This window comes from Ictidomys tridecemlineatus, chromosome 1 (genome assembly GCF_052094955.1).
Source record: "Ictidomys tridecemlineatus isolate mIctTri1 chromosome 1, mIctTri1.hap1, whole genome shotgun sequence".
Lineage (NCBI taxonomy): Eukaryota > Metazoa > Chordata > Mammalia > Rodentia > Sciuridae > Ictidomys > Ictidomys tridecemlineatus.
In genome coordinates this window covers 117,773,799-117,787,956 of record NC_135477.1, presented here as the reverse complement: position 1 = coordinate 117,787,956, position 14,158 = coordinate 117,773,799, and the positions used below count along the sequence as shown (strand labels likewise).

Sequence of the window (14,158 nt, the reverse complement as noted above, 5' to 3'; positions counted from 1 at the left end):
TTTTTAAATATGTGTGGAATAATCCTTGTTTCTAGATAGTTTAAGGATGGGGAAAAACTATTGAGCTTTATCTAAAAGATAAAGAATTACTCCAAATGGGTTGGTTTATGATGTGTAGGAAATTTGTTTCAATTCTTTTTTTTTTTTTTTTTTTGGCACCAGGGATTAAACCCAGGGTACTTAACCATTAAGCCACATCCACAGCCCTTTTTAAAAATTTTTTTTATTTGTTTTAATTAGTTACACCTGACAGTACAATGATCTTGACATATCATACATTTGAATCAGATGGGATATAACTTCTCATTTTTCTGAGTGTACAGGTTGCAGAATCACATTGGTCATGCAGCCACGTATATACACACAGCAATAATAATGTCTGTTTCATTCTACTGTCCTTCCTTTCCCCACTTCCTCTCCCCTTCCCTCCCATCACTTCCGCAGCCCTTTAAAAAAAAAAAAAATTGAGACAAGGTCTCACTAAGTTGCTGAGTCTGGTCTTGAACTTGCAATCCTCCTGCCTCAGCCTCCCAGGTCTCTGGGTTACAGCTATGTGCCTCAATATCTGGCTCAGCGTTTTAATTCTTTAAGTGGATGGTAGTTAAATTATTTACTTTGTCATTACCCATTAAGTTGTTTATATTTGTGTTTTATTCTTTTCTCTAAGTCTTATTATAATTTATAACTCGTATAAATGAAAACATGAATCCTTCAGAGGAATGAGTTGGTCAGATCATACTTCTCTGTAACCCAAATTCTCACCTAATATAGAAGATTGTTTCTGGAACGTGGTCTGATGAGGGGGAAAAAAGTTTAGAGAAAGAAAACAGAGTTAGGAGTGCATGTTGGTAAAATGAAAAATCAGTAAACCTAAATAATGTATCACCTAAATTTCTCTGCAAACTTCAGTAACCAAATGTCCTAGCATTACTGAATTGATTTACTTTCTCCTTAAATGGTGGTATGGCAAAATCTCACTAATTTTAACTGATTAGGAGGATAGGTATTACTTTTAAGGGCATATTTAGTGACCTTAAAGAAAGCTAATTGTTGAATTGGGGTTAAGGTTAGCGTATAAATGGATACTTCAGAAATGCTTCCAGTAAGTTAATGCTTTTAAGTATAGATCTGTTATTGTATGGATCACATAGCTGTGAAGCAGGAGAAGACATATAACTTTTCTGGACTTTTAGTACAGAAAAAAACAGACTATGCATATAAGTGATGAATAGTTTATAAATTTTAATATAAAAGAACCATGAATTAGATTGTTTTACTGACAGCAACGTATCTCATTTGTGCTGTATGAATGAAAGTTATGTTAGTAAATTAGTCCTGACGGTTGAATAATTTATTTTCAAATCTTGCCATACTGCTTCTGAGTGTCTGTGACAGAGAGCATGCTTGTAAATTCTTTTGGAAAATCGTGTGTGTGTGTGTGTGTGTGTGTGTGTGTGTGTGTGTATGTGTGTGTATTTTTTGGTACTAGGGATTGAACCTAAGAGCATTTAATCACTGAGCCACACACCCCTAGCCTGTTTTTTATGTTTTATTTAGAGACAGGGTTTTGCCAAGTTGCTTAGGGCCTCACTACAAGTTCCTGAGGCTGGCTTTGAACTCACAATCTTCCTGTCTCAGCCTCCTGAACCACTAGAATTATAGGCATGCACCATCATACCTGAAAAAAGCTTGTATTTCATTTTAAAAATTATGATTAGGATTCTGCAAATAATCAAATATTAATTTCTTTAAGAGTACATATAAACATAGCATGCAATTTTTCTATGTGAAGGTATTCTTCAGTTTTAATTTTAGCTTATTCATTAATTTTGGAAAATTTGATTGGAAGTAGACTAAGTGTGCTTAAACAACTTCACTTTCCTTAAAGTGAGTGATTGTGAGACTAAGAAAAGACTAGTCAGTCTAGAGGGATGATAGTTTATTCTTAAGCTTTGGCTGACATAATGTTCACCTTTACTCTGCTCTTTTGCGATTGATATCAGTGGCACTGGGAATTGGTCTCTCTGATGTATCCTCCTTTCCCTAGCCTGTGTAAACAGCCCTATTACATGAAGGTTTCTTTCATTAATATTGTAAATCAGTAATACCTGTTGAAAACAATACCACATTTAAACAAAGCTCATTAGTAACAATTAAAAATATTAATGTTAGGCCACACCTATTGTCTGGTACACAAATAAGTTAACATCTCCTGCCCTGGCTCCAGGGCAGTACCACATGGGGTTCCGCAGGTGAAAAGCAGCTCCATCCCAGGTCTGCGTCTGCAATTCTGAGAGTTAGCCCTTGTGATTTTAATGGTGATGTGGCCATGGCAAAAGTGACTTAGACAATGACACTGTCCACATTCGATACACATGGAGTAGTTCACGGGATTGGGTTGTGTCCCATTTATTATATCTTGCAAAATTTACCCCATGGCTACTCTTTATAACATTGAATTTGGAATATTGTTCAGTTATTCTTACTGGCTGCATCATAAACTCACCTTTTAGTTCTGGATATATCAGACTCACCCGTCCATATCCAGATTCCAAAACAGGAACAAAGTTCAGATATTGAATCCCCGTCGGATTCCTTAGAATAATAGTTTTAAGAACTCTTATTTGAAATTTGTTTTCTATGTAAAAAGCGTATTTATTAATGCCTCTGTTTCCAGGTGGGTAACCAGACATGCTTCCAAACTCCTCTGGAAGGAAGTTGCCAATTTTGGGAGTGCTCAGATGTTCTTCTTGTCTTTCAGTCTTGGTTGTCCGTGAGAGAAGGAATTCTTCTCTTTGTTGTTTATCAAATGCTCTCTTCATTGGATGTGCCTTTCACTTGTCCTCTGAAGGATCTCTCTCTTATTGTTGCCCCATTATGTAAACTGACTTTTGGGCTGTTCTTAGGTGGGGCCTACATGGTAGATGGACAGCAGTGTATTGTGGTGGGTGATAGGAAAGTCTCTTGAGTCAGTCTGCTCAGTTTCAAAGCTATGTGGCCTTAGGATATGGGACCTATCTTTGAAAATGGGATAATATTAGTATGTACTTCATAGGATTTTGGGGGGGGATTATCTGAGTAAATATGTGTAAAGTGCTTGAAACAATACCTGATGCATAGTAAGTGCTCAATAAATACTAGTGCTTTCTTAATATTGCCAACTCATCTTCAGAACTCAAACCCTCAGAGGTTAGTGATGAGTATGCTTTGTGTTCAAGTGTTTTATGGACATATACCTGCAAGAGCAACCCTGAGGAAGAAGTTTCTGAGTGCCACATAAACTTATTTGAGGCATATGGGCATCCTCAATGGCTGTTTCCCCTACTCATCAGAATTGCCTCTTCCCAAGTGAAGTCATGAACATTGGAGAAAAGTTGTCACCAGAGCCCATGCATCTTAGTCCTAAAGGCTTTTCAGCCTCTGTCCTGAGAACAGGATCCAGAGCTTCAAAACTAGTGTCTCACTTATCTTTATTTTGACCATGATTTCCAACATCGCATCTGCTGTGGGCTCCCTCTGCTGGTCCATCTAGCATGTATGCAAATCTGTGAAATAACTGCTTTTAAAAATTCAGTTTTAGGTTTTTAGAAATGTTTGCATAAAAAACACATTTGGAAAATTTGTTTTGTATGTGAGTGATACACATAACATCTATCTTACTCGGTTTTGCTATTCAGATTATGAATAGGGATATTTTCAGGTTTGGTTTTTTTCCTTCTTTTTGGTTTGATTTCAGACAGGGGCTATCGTGTCATGCTGAGAATTTCTTCACAATATAGTTACCAAGAACTATTATGTTTTACATCCCAACATATGGTATTAAATATCCTAGAATCTTATATAAACAAAGTAAATAATGTCCATTATATGGGAACTTAATTTACTCTGAAAGTATCAAAAAGTCACTGCTTAGACTTCTGGAATATGGTTGAGTGGTTAGTACATGTCCAAAACTAGTACCTCATATCTGGGCACTATCTTGCACACTTGTGATCCCAACAACTTGGGAGGTAAGGCAGGAGGATTGAAGGTTTGAGACTTGGTTCAGCAACTTAGACCCTATCTCATAGTAGAAAAACAGGACTATCAATGTGGCTCGGTGGTAAAGTACCCCTGATTCAATCCCCAGTACCAAAAAGGAAAAGAAAAAGGTGGTGGGGGGAGGGAGGAAAGAAAATAGTACCTCACATTTTTTGGATGGTTCATTATTTATTAGGAGTTATAACCTATGAGTATAATGTGCCACAATGTCCCTAAAATTGCATTTTAAAGTAATAATTCTGCTAGGCATGGTGGGATACACCTGTAATTCTAACAACTTGGGAACTGAGGCAGGAGAATCACAAATATAAGGCCAGCCTGAACAATTTAGTGAGGCCCCAAGCAATTTAGCAAGAGCCTGTCTCAAAATAACAATAAAAGGGATTAGGGATGTAGCTTGTTGTTTAGGCACCCCTGGATTAAATCCCCAGTAAAAAAGAAAAAAATAAATAAATAAAGGGTGGAGGATGAAGCTCCATGATAGAGTAAAACTGGGTTCAATCCCTATTACCTAAATAAATAAATAAAAATAATTTTTCTGTTTCTTTATTTTCTTTATCTCTGTCTCCTTTCTCTCTTTCGTGTTTTCTTCCTTACCTTTCCTAATAGGATCAAACAGCATAAACCGGATAACTGCAAACCTGGAAAATGGAGAAACTGAAGGAACAACTAAAATTATTGCACCTTCACCAATAAAAAGGTCAGTAGTTACTAAAGAAATATGCAACCATACGCTGTCATATGTCCTTGTTGGCAAGGTTAAGAATTTTTTCACTTTGATAATTAACTGATTTTGATCCCTGGGTCCTGTAGATAGTCTCTGGGCCAAGGACTATTTTAAAATGCCAGTGAAATATTAAACATAAAGACCTGCCTCTCTTATTGGAGAAAATGCTTTTACTGTCAGTGTGATGAACTCACAGATCATCCGTGGTCTGCATTCGCAACAGCAAAGTGAAAATTCCATGTGATTTTTTTGAAATGGTGTGATATAATGGACTAACTCACAGGGACTTATGAAATAAAGTAGATGATATTTATGTGTAATGTACTGTGTTCATTACAGTAGGGCACCGAACTGTGGCCCCGGAAAGAGAGTTTATAGCATGTAGAAGCATCAGAGCCTCAGAAGTCAGCAATTGCATATGTATGAAGAGTTGTTACGGTCTTCTGCATCAGTTTTCCCAGAGGCATTCCCCAGTGGAAAAACCTTCTCTTAATATATTACATGGATTGTTTTCCTGAAAGATCTGCCTTGTTCTCCTTTCAGACACTGTTTCAGGGTCATTTTTTTTTTCCTATCTCCAATTATGTTCATGGAGTAGCATTAGAAACATACAATGAGCCGCTTTCATAGGCTGGCTTTCTCTTTAGAGGTTGCCCCCATACATCATGGAGAAGTTCAGGCACTCATAGATACGTGACCTGCAGAGATTTCTTACATCATTGACTCCATCTTTTGTTAGTAAATGTTGGTGTCTTCCTTTAGCTAGAGTGTGGCTACTTTGAGGAATCTAGTTTTATAATTCCTGCACAATAATAATTTCTGCACAATATTATATTTTTAAAATTTATTTATTCAAATTTGTTATATATGACAGCGGAATGCATTTCAATTCATAGTACATATAGAGAGCACAATTTTTCATGTCTCTGGTTGTATACAAAGTAGACTTACACCATTTGTGTCTTCATACATGTACTTGGGGTAATGATGTCCATCTCATTCCACTGTCTTTCCTACCCTGCTGTCCCTTCCTTTCTCTTCCCTCTCCGTTGCCCTATCTAAAGATCCTCCATTTCTCCCATGCCTTCTGTTATGGATCAGCATCCTCATAACAGAGAAAACATTCGGCATTTGTTTTTTTTGGGGGGGATTGGCTTAATTCACTTAGCATAATATTCTCCAACTCAATCTATTTACCTGAAAATGCCATGATTTTGTTCTCTTTTAATGCTGAGTAATATTCCATTGTGTATATATACCACATTTTCTTTATTCATTCATCTACTGAAAGGCATCTAGGTTGTTTCCACAGTTTAACCATTGTGAATTATGCTGCTGTAAACATTGATGTGGCTGTGTCCCTGTAGTATGCTGTTTTTAAGTCCTTTGGGTATAATAAATGAGGAGTGAGATAGCTGGGTCAATGGTGATTCCATTCAAAGTTTTCCAAGGAATCTCCATACTGCTTTCCGTATTAGTTACACTTCACAAGATTATTTTAAGATATGAAGATTCTCAGAGTTTTGCAGTTTCTCGCAGGGTTTTGCCTACCTACATGAACTTTTCTTCAGTTCCAAGATATTACAAATTTTCTTTTTGGAATGACACATTCTTTTTTTAAATTATTAAATAAAATATATATATACATATATATATATATATATATATATATATATATATTAAATGAACCTTTATTTTATTTATATGTGTTGCTGAGACTCAAACCCAGGATCTCACACATGCTAGGCAAGTGCTCTACCACTGAGCCACAACACCAACCCCAGCATCTGGAATGACAGATTCTTTGAATGATACACTTCCATCTACTGCCTCTGCTGGTTGACCTCACACTTACGAACAGGGAGTCAATGTATTCTGCACATATAGGGTATGCTTAAAGTGGGTCCAGCATCAGAACAGTAATCTTCCTTGAAGATCAGATTCTGGGTCTTTTAGAGCATACATAAAGGAATTCAATCCCCTTTGCGACTGCATTCCTGCTTAGGGGTAGTACTGACACCTGAGGGCTCCAAGTTACCACTGAAGCTCCAGGTGTGAAACAGCTTAGGAAAAACATGGAATTAACCTGGAATTTCATTATTATTATTAATGTCGGTCTACTCTCAATTCCTCTTTCATCTCCCTTTTTTTCCCTACTCCCCACCTCTTGCTTTTTCTTTCTTATTTATTAAATGCACGCACAGTTTCTACTATTGTATTCAATCGTCACCATATTTACTAATTTTTCTCATTTCAAAAGATAAACTTTTACTTTGGGAATTTGAACTTTAGATTTTTTTTAAACCTTTATAAAAATAATATATTGTTCCTATATAAAATGTACCTGCTACCTACCAAGACTATGGCATATATGCCTTTGTTGGATGTATTATTTCATAGGTGTCTATTAATTCCTGTATGGATATAGTATGCTAGGGTAGCAGTTCAATTTTTTTCCTTTTGAAATGACCTTGTCAGAATTATGAACTCTGCTATATTCCTATTCTAGGATCTCTCAAAAAGCCAGGGTTAAAAGTAGTTAGGAGTTAAGAAGCTTTACCTTTTTCTGGAGCTTAGACTCCTGATGAAGGGAGAAGTGACACCCCTCCACCCCAACTGGTAACCTCTGAAGAGTCGCCTTCCTATGTGTTTCTAAAACAATTTGTTGGGATTGAATAACAACTCAGTTATATTTACCTTCTTAGGGCAGAAAGATGATACTAAGTCAGGAAATAGCATTTGAAAGTAATTCTGATCTGGAAGGATGAAGCCAAGATTTAGCGGAAGCTGAGGAAAGGTCATTTTGGGCCGCCTGAGCCTGCACAGGGCTGACTGACCTCCACAGATTCAGACCTGAGTCCAGAGCCAGGGAGTCTGCACTAGTGTTGCCCAGAGAGCGCCAGTCACATAATCCTGGGGGCCCAGGTCTCCTTCCTCCTCTGCTTGCTTCTCTCCTTGATTTTGTTGTTATCCTTGCTTCCTGTCCTGAGGTGGACACTTGAAAGTTTATTAACAAATGATAGATCTGCCTTCTGTTGACCTAAAGCAGTAAAACTAGAAGCAAGGAGGAAGCCCAGTGGAACTTGATGGAGAAATATATTTTTTCAGGCAGGTACCTCATGTTCTTTTTGGAATGAGTCACAGGTATGAACAAGCAAACACACATACACACACTCCTTAGCAATTGTTGAGTAATTTTACTAAAGAAATCAGTATGTGGATTTACTTCCCTTTGTTTTCTAGTTAATTTATTTTCTATTCTTTTTTTTTTTTAATTAAAGCTTTAAGAAAGTAAAGAATGAAAACAGCCCTGATACCCAAAGAAACAAATCTCAAGCACCATGGGAAGAAAATGGCCCCCAGAGGTAAAGGGACTCATTCTTTTTATAAAGAACAGTAAAAGGAGATAGCAATCTCAGCTCACTGACTAAAGGAATCCCACCACTATGTGATTGCTCACTTGGGGAGATTTCTAAGTTAGCATGACTGGTGGGAATTTCTGAAGTGGAAATCAATAGTATGAATTGTTTGTGGGAAGCACGGGTGGGTAGTGGGGATTGACCACATGGGGGCTCTACCATTGAGCTACATTCCCAGGCCTTCTTAAAATTTTAATTCTGAGACAGAGTTTTGCTAAGTTGCCCAGTCTGGCCTTGAACTTGGGATCCTCCCACTTCAGCCTCCCAAGTCACTGGGATTGCAGGTGTGTGCCACCACACATGACAATAGTATGTCTCTTCATGTGAAACATTTTTCCTGAAAAGACAGAAGGGAAAACTAATTTAAGAAATCATCTGAAAGTTCATTAGGATGGTTTAGAGTAAGATAAAGTTCTGCAAACTCTAAATGACACCTTAATGATAATTTCCCCTGCTGTGTAGTTCTTGTAAGAACTTCCAAGTAGACATGCTGACTATTCCTCTTTCACTCCAGTGGGCTCTACAACTCTCCCAGTGACCGCACTAAATCACCAAAGTTCCCCTATGCGCGGCGTCGAAACCCCTCTTGTGGAAGTGACAATGACTCTCTGCAGCCAATGAGGAGAAGGTAAGCTGAGCACAGCTCCTCTGTTTGCAGTTTTCAGCAAATGCTTTGGGTCCCAGGTGTGCTATTATAACAGGTGATTCTCAGAATGCCATTACTGGTCATCTTCTCAAGGTAACAGGAAGTTTATTCTTTTTTGAGATAAAGCAAATTAGGGATGGTGAAGCATTTATCTGAAACAGTCAGAATTTTAGAGAAATAATGATGAAATATCAATGGGAACTTGCTTTCTGTATTTTAATTAATATATTTTTAAAAATATGTCTTATATGTACTATGCTAATGATATGTGTAACATATATATTATATAGTATAAATAATATATATTAAATATTTCTACCTGGGAGGACAAAGCCACAGTTATCATGTTTCTTAGCCAAGCGCGGCTGCTAAGCATAGCAGACTTACATCATTACATAAATACCAGTGAAACCCTTTCAAAGCACAGAGAAAATGAATCCTGTTATCTTTGCCATAGCAGCTCAGAATGTTTGTGTGATTTTTCTTGTGTATGTATACCTAATCTTTATACATTTGTAAGTTTTGGACTCTGCAAAGCAGGCAGAGTAATGTGACAGGTGCAAGAGAGGAAGCCCTAGAAATGACATACCAATGGAATTTCTTTCACTTCTCAGGGGAAATTACTTTGGCCACCCCACATAAAGTCACATAAGTGGCTTTTATAATTATTAAAAGTTCAGGTCATAATGTCAGATAACCATCAAAACTCTTTTTATGCACATTGTGGGTTTAGAAGCCGACTCCTCCTCTCTCCTGTGCCCTTGTTTAGGCTTGTTCATCCTCCCCTTTGATATCTTTTACTGTCGATTTCCCATTCTTGCTCCCCAGCTTTCCCAAGTTAAGTCCAACTTCTCTCAAACCCTTTGATGGTGAAGAAGAGTCTACGTGTCCTTCACGGAGTAGGATTGAGAAGAGGGAGCTAGATCAGGCCAACAGTGAGGAGTTAGAACACTGGGTAATGGCTGGTGTTTGTTCAGTGTCTGTTACATTCCAAGTACTGCGCAAAGTGTTTGCTGTATATCTCACTTGATTCTGAGATTAGCTGTCTGGGAACTGGCATTTTGATACAGTCATGAGGTATTTCTAGTAGAGAGGGATTATTCAGGGAATTGGTACAAAGATGTGAGTAGGATTTGAGGCACAAAAGGTGGAGAATGGTATAACCCAGCGATCTTTCCCTGGACTGGTGGAATACAAGGAGAGAAGGGGTTGTTATTGTCCAGAAACCAGAGCTGTTTCTGCCTTTGAGCTGGCCTTCCTGAATCTGCACTGCTGCTGACATTGCTGGAGGCACCACCACTCTAGTGAAAGCTCTGGAAACTACTTTTCAGGAATGTAGGAGTGGATGCCACGGTTTCTGCCAGAAGCAAAATCACTTCCCCTTTTTTTCCTACCTTCAAATCTTGCCTGAGTGCCTCTCTAACTAGAACCCAGCTGGCAAGGGAGTCCAGGAAAATATAACTTCTTAGTTTCCAGTCTTACCAAAAAAGGGGAGATTATTGGTGGGTCAGTATGGTGATGATTGCCAATGAAAAATACCTGGCCAGCATTATCATCTCCTTTCCATAGATGAGAAAACAGGCTGAGGGAAATGGCAGTAGCTTGTCTTTTGTGGCACATATGGAATTTGAATCCAGGTCTGTAGGTCTGAAAAAGATGGGGATAATGAATCATTTAAATAAGGCTCCATCCTGCCCTTACTAAACTTTCTCCTTGAGACACCAAGAGTTTGTTCAACTTGTACAACTCTTAAAACCAAAGCAATGTCACTACAAAACATTTTAAAGCCCAATTTGTGTTTGTGTGTTTTTAGGGCATTAAGTGGTGGAAAGGACTACATGTATTAAGGACTTGACGTTGTATTATTATTGTCCAGTGGGTAGATTTTTATAGCTTTTCATCTGTAATTATTAGCACAATTTGTCAGCACTCCCTAAATAAAATTATTACATATGCTAAATAATCATTTTGATTTTACTACACTTGAAAATAAATTTACCAAGATTTGCTTAGGAATATAAAAATTCAAATTGTTTGAAATTATATGGATTATATACACTCCCAAGTCCAAACTTAATGACTTCTATACTGAGATATGTTTTCTGCTGGCTTCCTGTGAAATACAGAGAAGCATTTGAAGAAAGCGGTTACAGGATCCTTTCACTGGCATATATTCCTGGGAAAGGACCATTTAAATTTATTGAGAAGAGAATCTTTTTGCCTAAGTATCCGTAGAGACTTCTGTCTGTTCTGCATGCCACTTAAAGATCTCTTGATGGGCATGTTCATTTTGAGAAGACCAGACATTGCTGCATGTTGGCGTAGAAGAGCAAAAGTTCATTGTTTTCTGTTTCTTTCCACTATAAATGACCTATAAATGTCCCTGTCCTTGTTAGTCTTGTTTTATCTTCATACAAATTTACCTTGCTCCTGGGCACAAATCCCTTCATTGCTGGATTAACTCTGACATTTAAAACTGAGATTTGTCATCAGCGTGGAACAATCTCAAGAATTTACAGTTAATAATAGGAAGTTCTATTTTGCTTTGGATACCAGGATAAATATGTTTTGCAAAAGATACCAAAATTTCTTATTTGTCACTTGTTTGTCATGAGTTGGATGTAGGCTATCAAATTTTGGCCAAGTCTACTTTAGTGGTCCTTAACTTTTTTGGTGTTCAGTCCCTAGGGGAAAAAGGTACATATAAACATTTTCATATAGTTTTCAGGGTTTATGGAGATCCTGAGACCTGCTTGTTTTAACATTTCTGTTCTAGGAAAAGATAACCAGCACATGTTCTGGAAGTACAATGTATTTGCACAGCTTCCATCTTTACATTAAAAATCTTTATTGAGTGCCATTAGTCTGCCAGGTAGTATGCTAAACAACACTGACAAAATTCTTGTCCTTTGAGAGCTTACCAGATGTTACAGGAGACATTTATGTATTATACAAAAAAAAGTGCAATGGTGACTTTAACAAGTTATGTGAAGGTACATTGTCTTTTGCTTAGAGGAATTAAAAGAAAATCTTGTTGAAACCTAGCATACATACAGAAAAGCACATATATCATAAGCATAACTGCTTGGTAGATTTTAACAAATCAAACACCTGTACAACTGTTACTATTAAGAGAAGTTTGTTGGATCAAGCAAGGATTTCCTGAAGCTAGGCATGTGAACCAGGAACTGAGATAAAAGCAAAAGGAAAGGAAAGATCATGCCAGCCAGAGGTAGTAGAAGGGAACAGAAAGCATTCATGAGAAGGAAAGAAGACAGTGTTGTTCAAATTCTGAGAGTGAATAGAAATATAAATGAGTCCAGAGAGAAAGATGGGGACAGACTTTATAGCTCATCTGGGCTTGTTCAGGAATTTGATTCTTAGACCAGTAGTTGTTATAAGGGAGTATGATAGCATGATTGCATTTGTGCTTGTAAAGTTACTGTCCTGTGGAGAAACAGTGAAAGAGGCTAGTTTTGGAAATGGAGAGACCAAGCAGCAGGCTGTATTTCTGACCCTTCTTTCTTCACTCCTAGAATGCTAGAAGCTAGGCTTTTATCTCCCAAGCATGAGATGAGAAAATTCTACTGTAAAAAAGAGACAGGTACAAGAGAAATACCTACAGATCCTGACTTTGAAAGGATCCCCAATGAAGTGGTAGAGGCTGCCTCACATTACAGCAAAGGTATCAGTTAACATGCTTGGCACATCTAGATGGCTGTGGTCTCTTGATTGCTTAGTGCTGAGATAGGAAGAGAAAGCCATTATGAACTGCATATGAAGGTGGCTTCTGTCTTAAAAGGCCGACTGAAACAAACAAATGAGATGCAGAGAGAGAGAGAGAAAGAGAGAGGGGGGAAGGGAGGGAGGGAGGGAGGAAGGAATGCAGTGAAGGGGAACTCACAGGAAATAGATGATATAAGAAATAAAGAAAAAATTTAAAAACCATTACCTTTAGAAAAAGAAAAATATTGTATCAATGAGTTGCCACAAGAAGGTGGAAGGACTAATCTTAGTTGTCAGGATAGATTCATAAATAACTGAAATATTTTGGTAAGTTTTGAGATTTGGTAGCAGGGAGAAGAAAGAGTCCCATCTGATGGACACTTTTTCCTTTGGAAGGAGAAAGAAAAGTCATATGCTGAAGCAGAGATACCATGGGCCAGGAGTCCAAGAGAAGGAATTAATACTGCTTTTCAGAAACATAGTCCTTGGGTCTGACAATGATGGTGAGATTGCTGGACCACGTTGTGGCCCCGCTGAAGGTTTATGAATTGGATTTCTGTCGTAGTAAGATGCTTTCTTGTGAACTCCCTCCAGCACTTCTCAGCTCACTATTTGGAGAGAACCTGGGTAGTTGGATTTACCCATGTGTGATGTTTTGCAAAAAGATGCAGTGAAAGGCACGTTATTGAAATGGGGAACTAGGAAATCTAAGTTGGATAAGGAGGACAGTGAAGAAAAGTGAAAGTGGAAAGTGGTAAGGTCAATAGGCAGCCTTACTGGGATCAAAGAAAGGGCATAATGAAAATCGTTGAGTAAACAGTAATGATCGTGGCTTACATTTATAGAGTGCTTATAATGGCCCAGGTCCTGCTGTGCATTTAATTCATTTGCTCCTCATAACAACCTTTTATGGGAGGTTTATTAAAAGTGAGGTACTAAGTAGAGAAGTAACTTGTTTAAATCACACAACTTGGCAGTGGAGGAGATGGGATTCGTATTCAGGTTGTTTTGACCTTGGAGCCTGCACTTGAACCAGGATGCCCCACTGGAGCTGCTTGAAGGTCAATGGCAAGTGGTGAACAGGAAGAAGAGGAGATTGTGGTCCGGGAGCAAAGTGTTTGGAGGTGGTTACAGATGATGTGGCCCAATGTATAACCATACTATACGTTGCTGAGTTGTGGTGGGAGAGGTTTAGAGAAGCAGTAGAAGGACTTGAAGGACAGGATGTTGAACAAGGTCATCCAAATAAGAGTTCATACCCCATTTGAATCAAATGTATGATATGTCAAGATCATTGTATTGTCTCAAGCAATTAATAAAAAATAAAAATTAAAAAAAAAGAGTCGATATCAGTTAGGCCATGGAAGAAATTGGTTTAGAGGATTGCAGGCCTATAAACTTCAGACTTACACCACCATTGGCTGAATGGAACTTAACAAATAGCTACTTGTTGCTATTTGTAGACTGCAGCCCCCTCTAGAGTTCTGGCTTCCTGAGGCCAGAGGGTGGTATGTTGTGTTTCTGGGACATAACTGTGTGGTAAGTCAACAGACACATAACAGACATGAATTAACTGCAGTGAAGCCTGTCTTGATATGC

General features: G+C 38.0%; 1 protein-coding gene across 2 annotated transcripts in view; it reads left to right on the top strand.

Moving 5' to 3' along the window:
- Positions 1-14,158, top strand: part of Epb41l4a (erythrocyte membrane protein band 4.1 like 4A) — a 231,495-nt gene that overhangs the window by 186,368 nt on the left and 30,969 nt on the right. For both annotated transcript variants that reach the window (XM_078045544.1, XM_005327228.5), the window contains exons 13-15: positions 4,651-4,741; positions 8,050-8,133; positions 8,702-8,815. In XM_078045544.1, the coding sequence (XP_077901670.1) occupies positions 4,651-4,741; positions 8,050-8,133; positions 8,702-8,815 (289 nt within the window). The remainder of the gene's footprint in view (positions 1-4,650; positions 4,742-8,049; positions 8,134-8,701; positions 8,816-14,158) is intronic.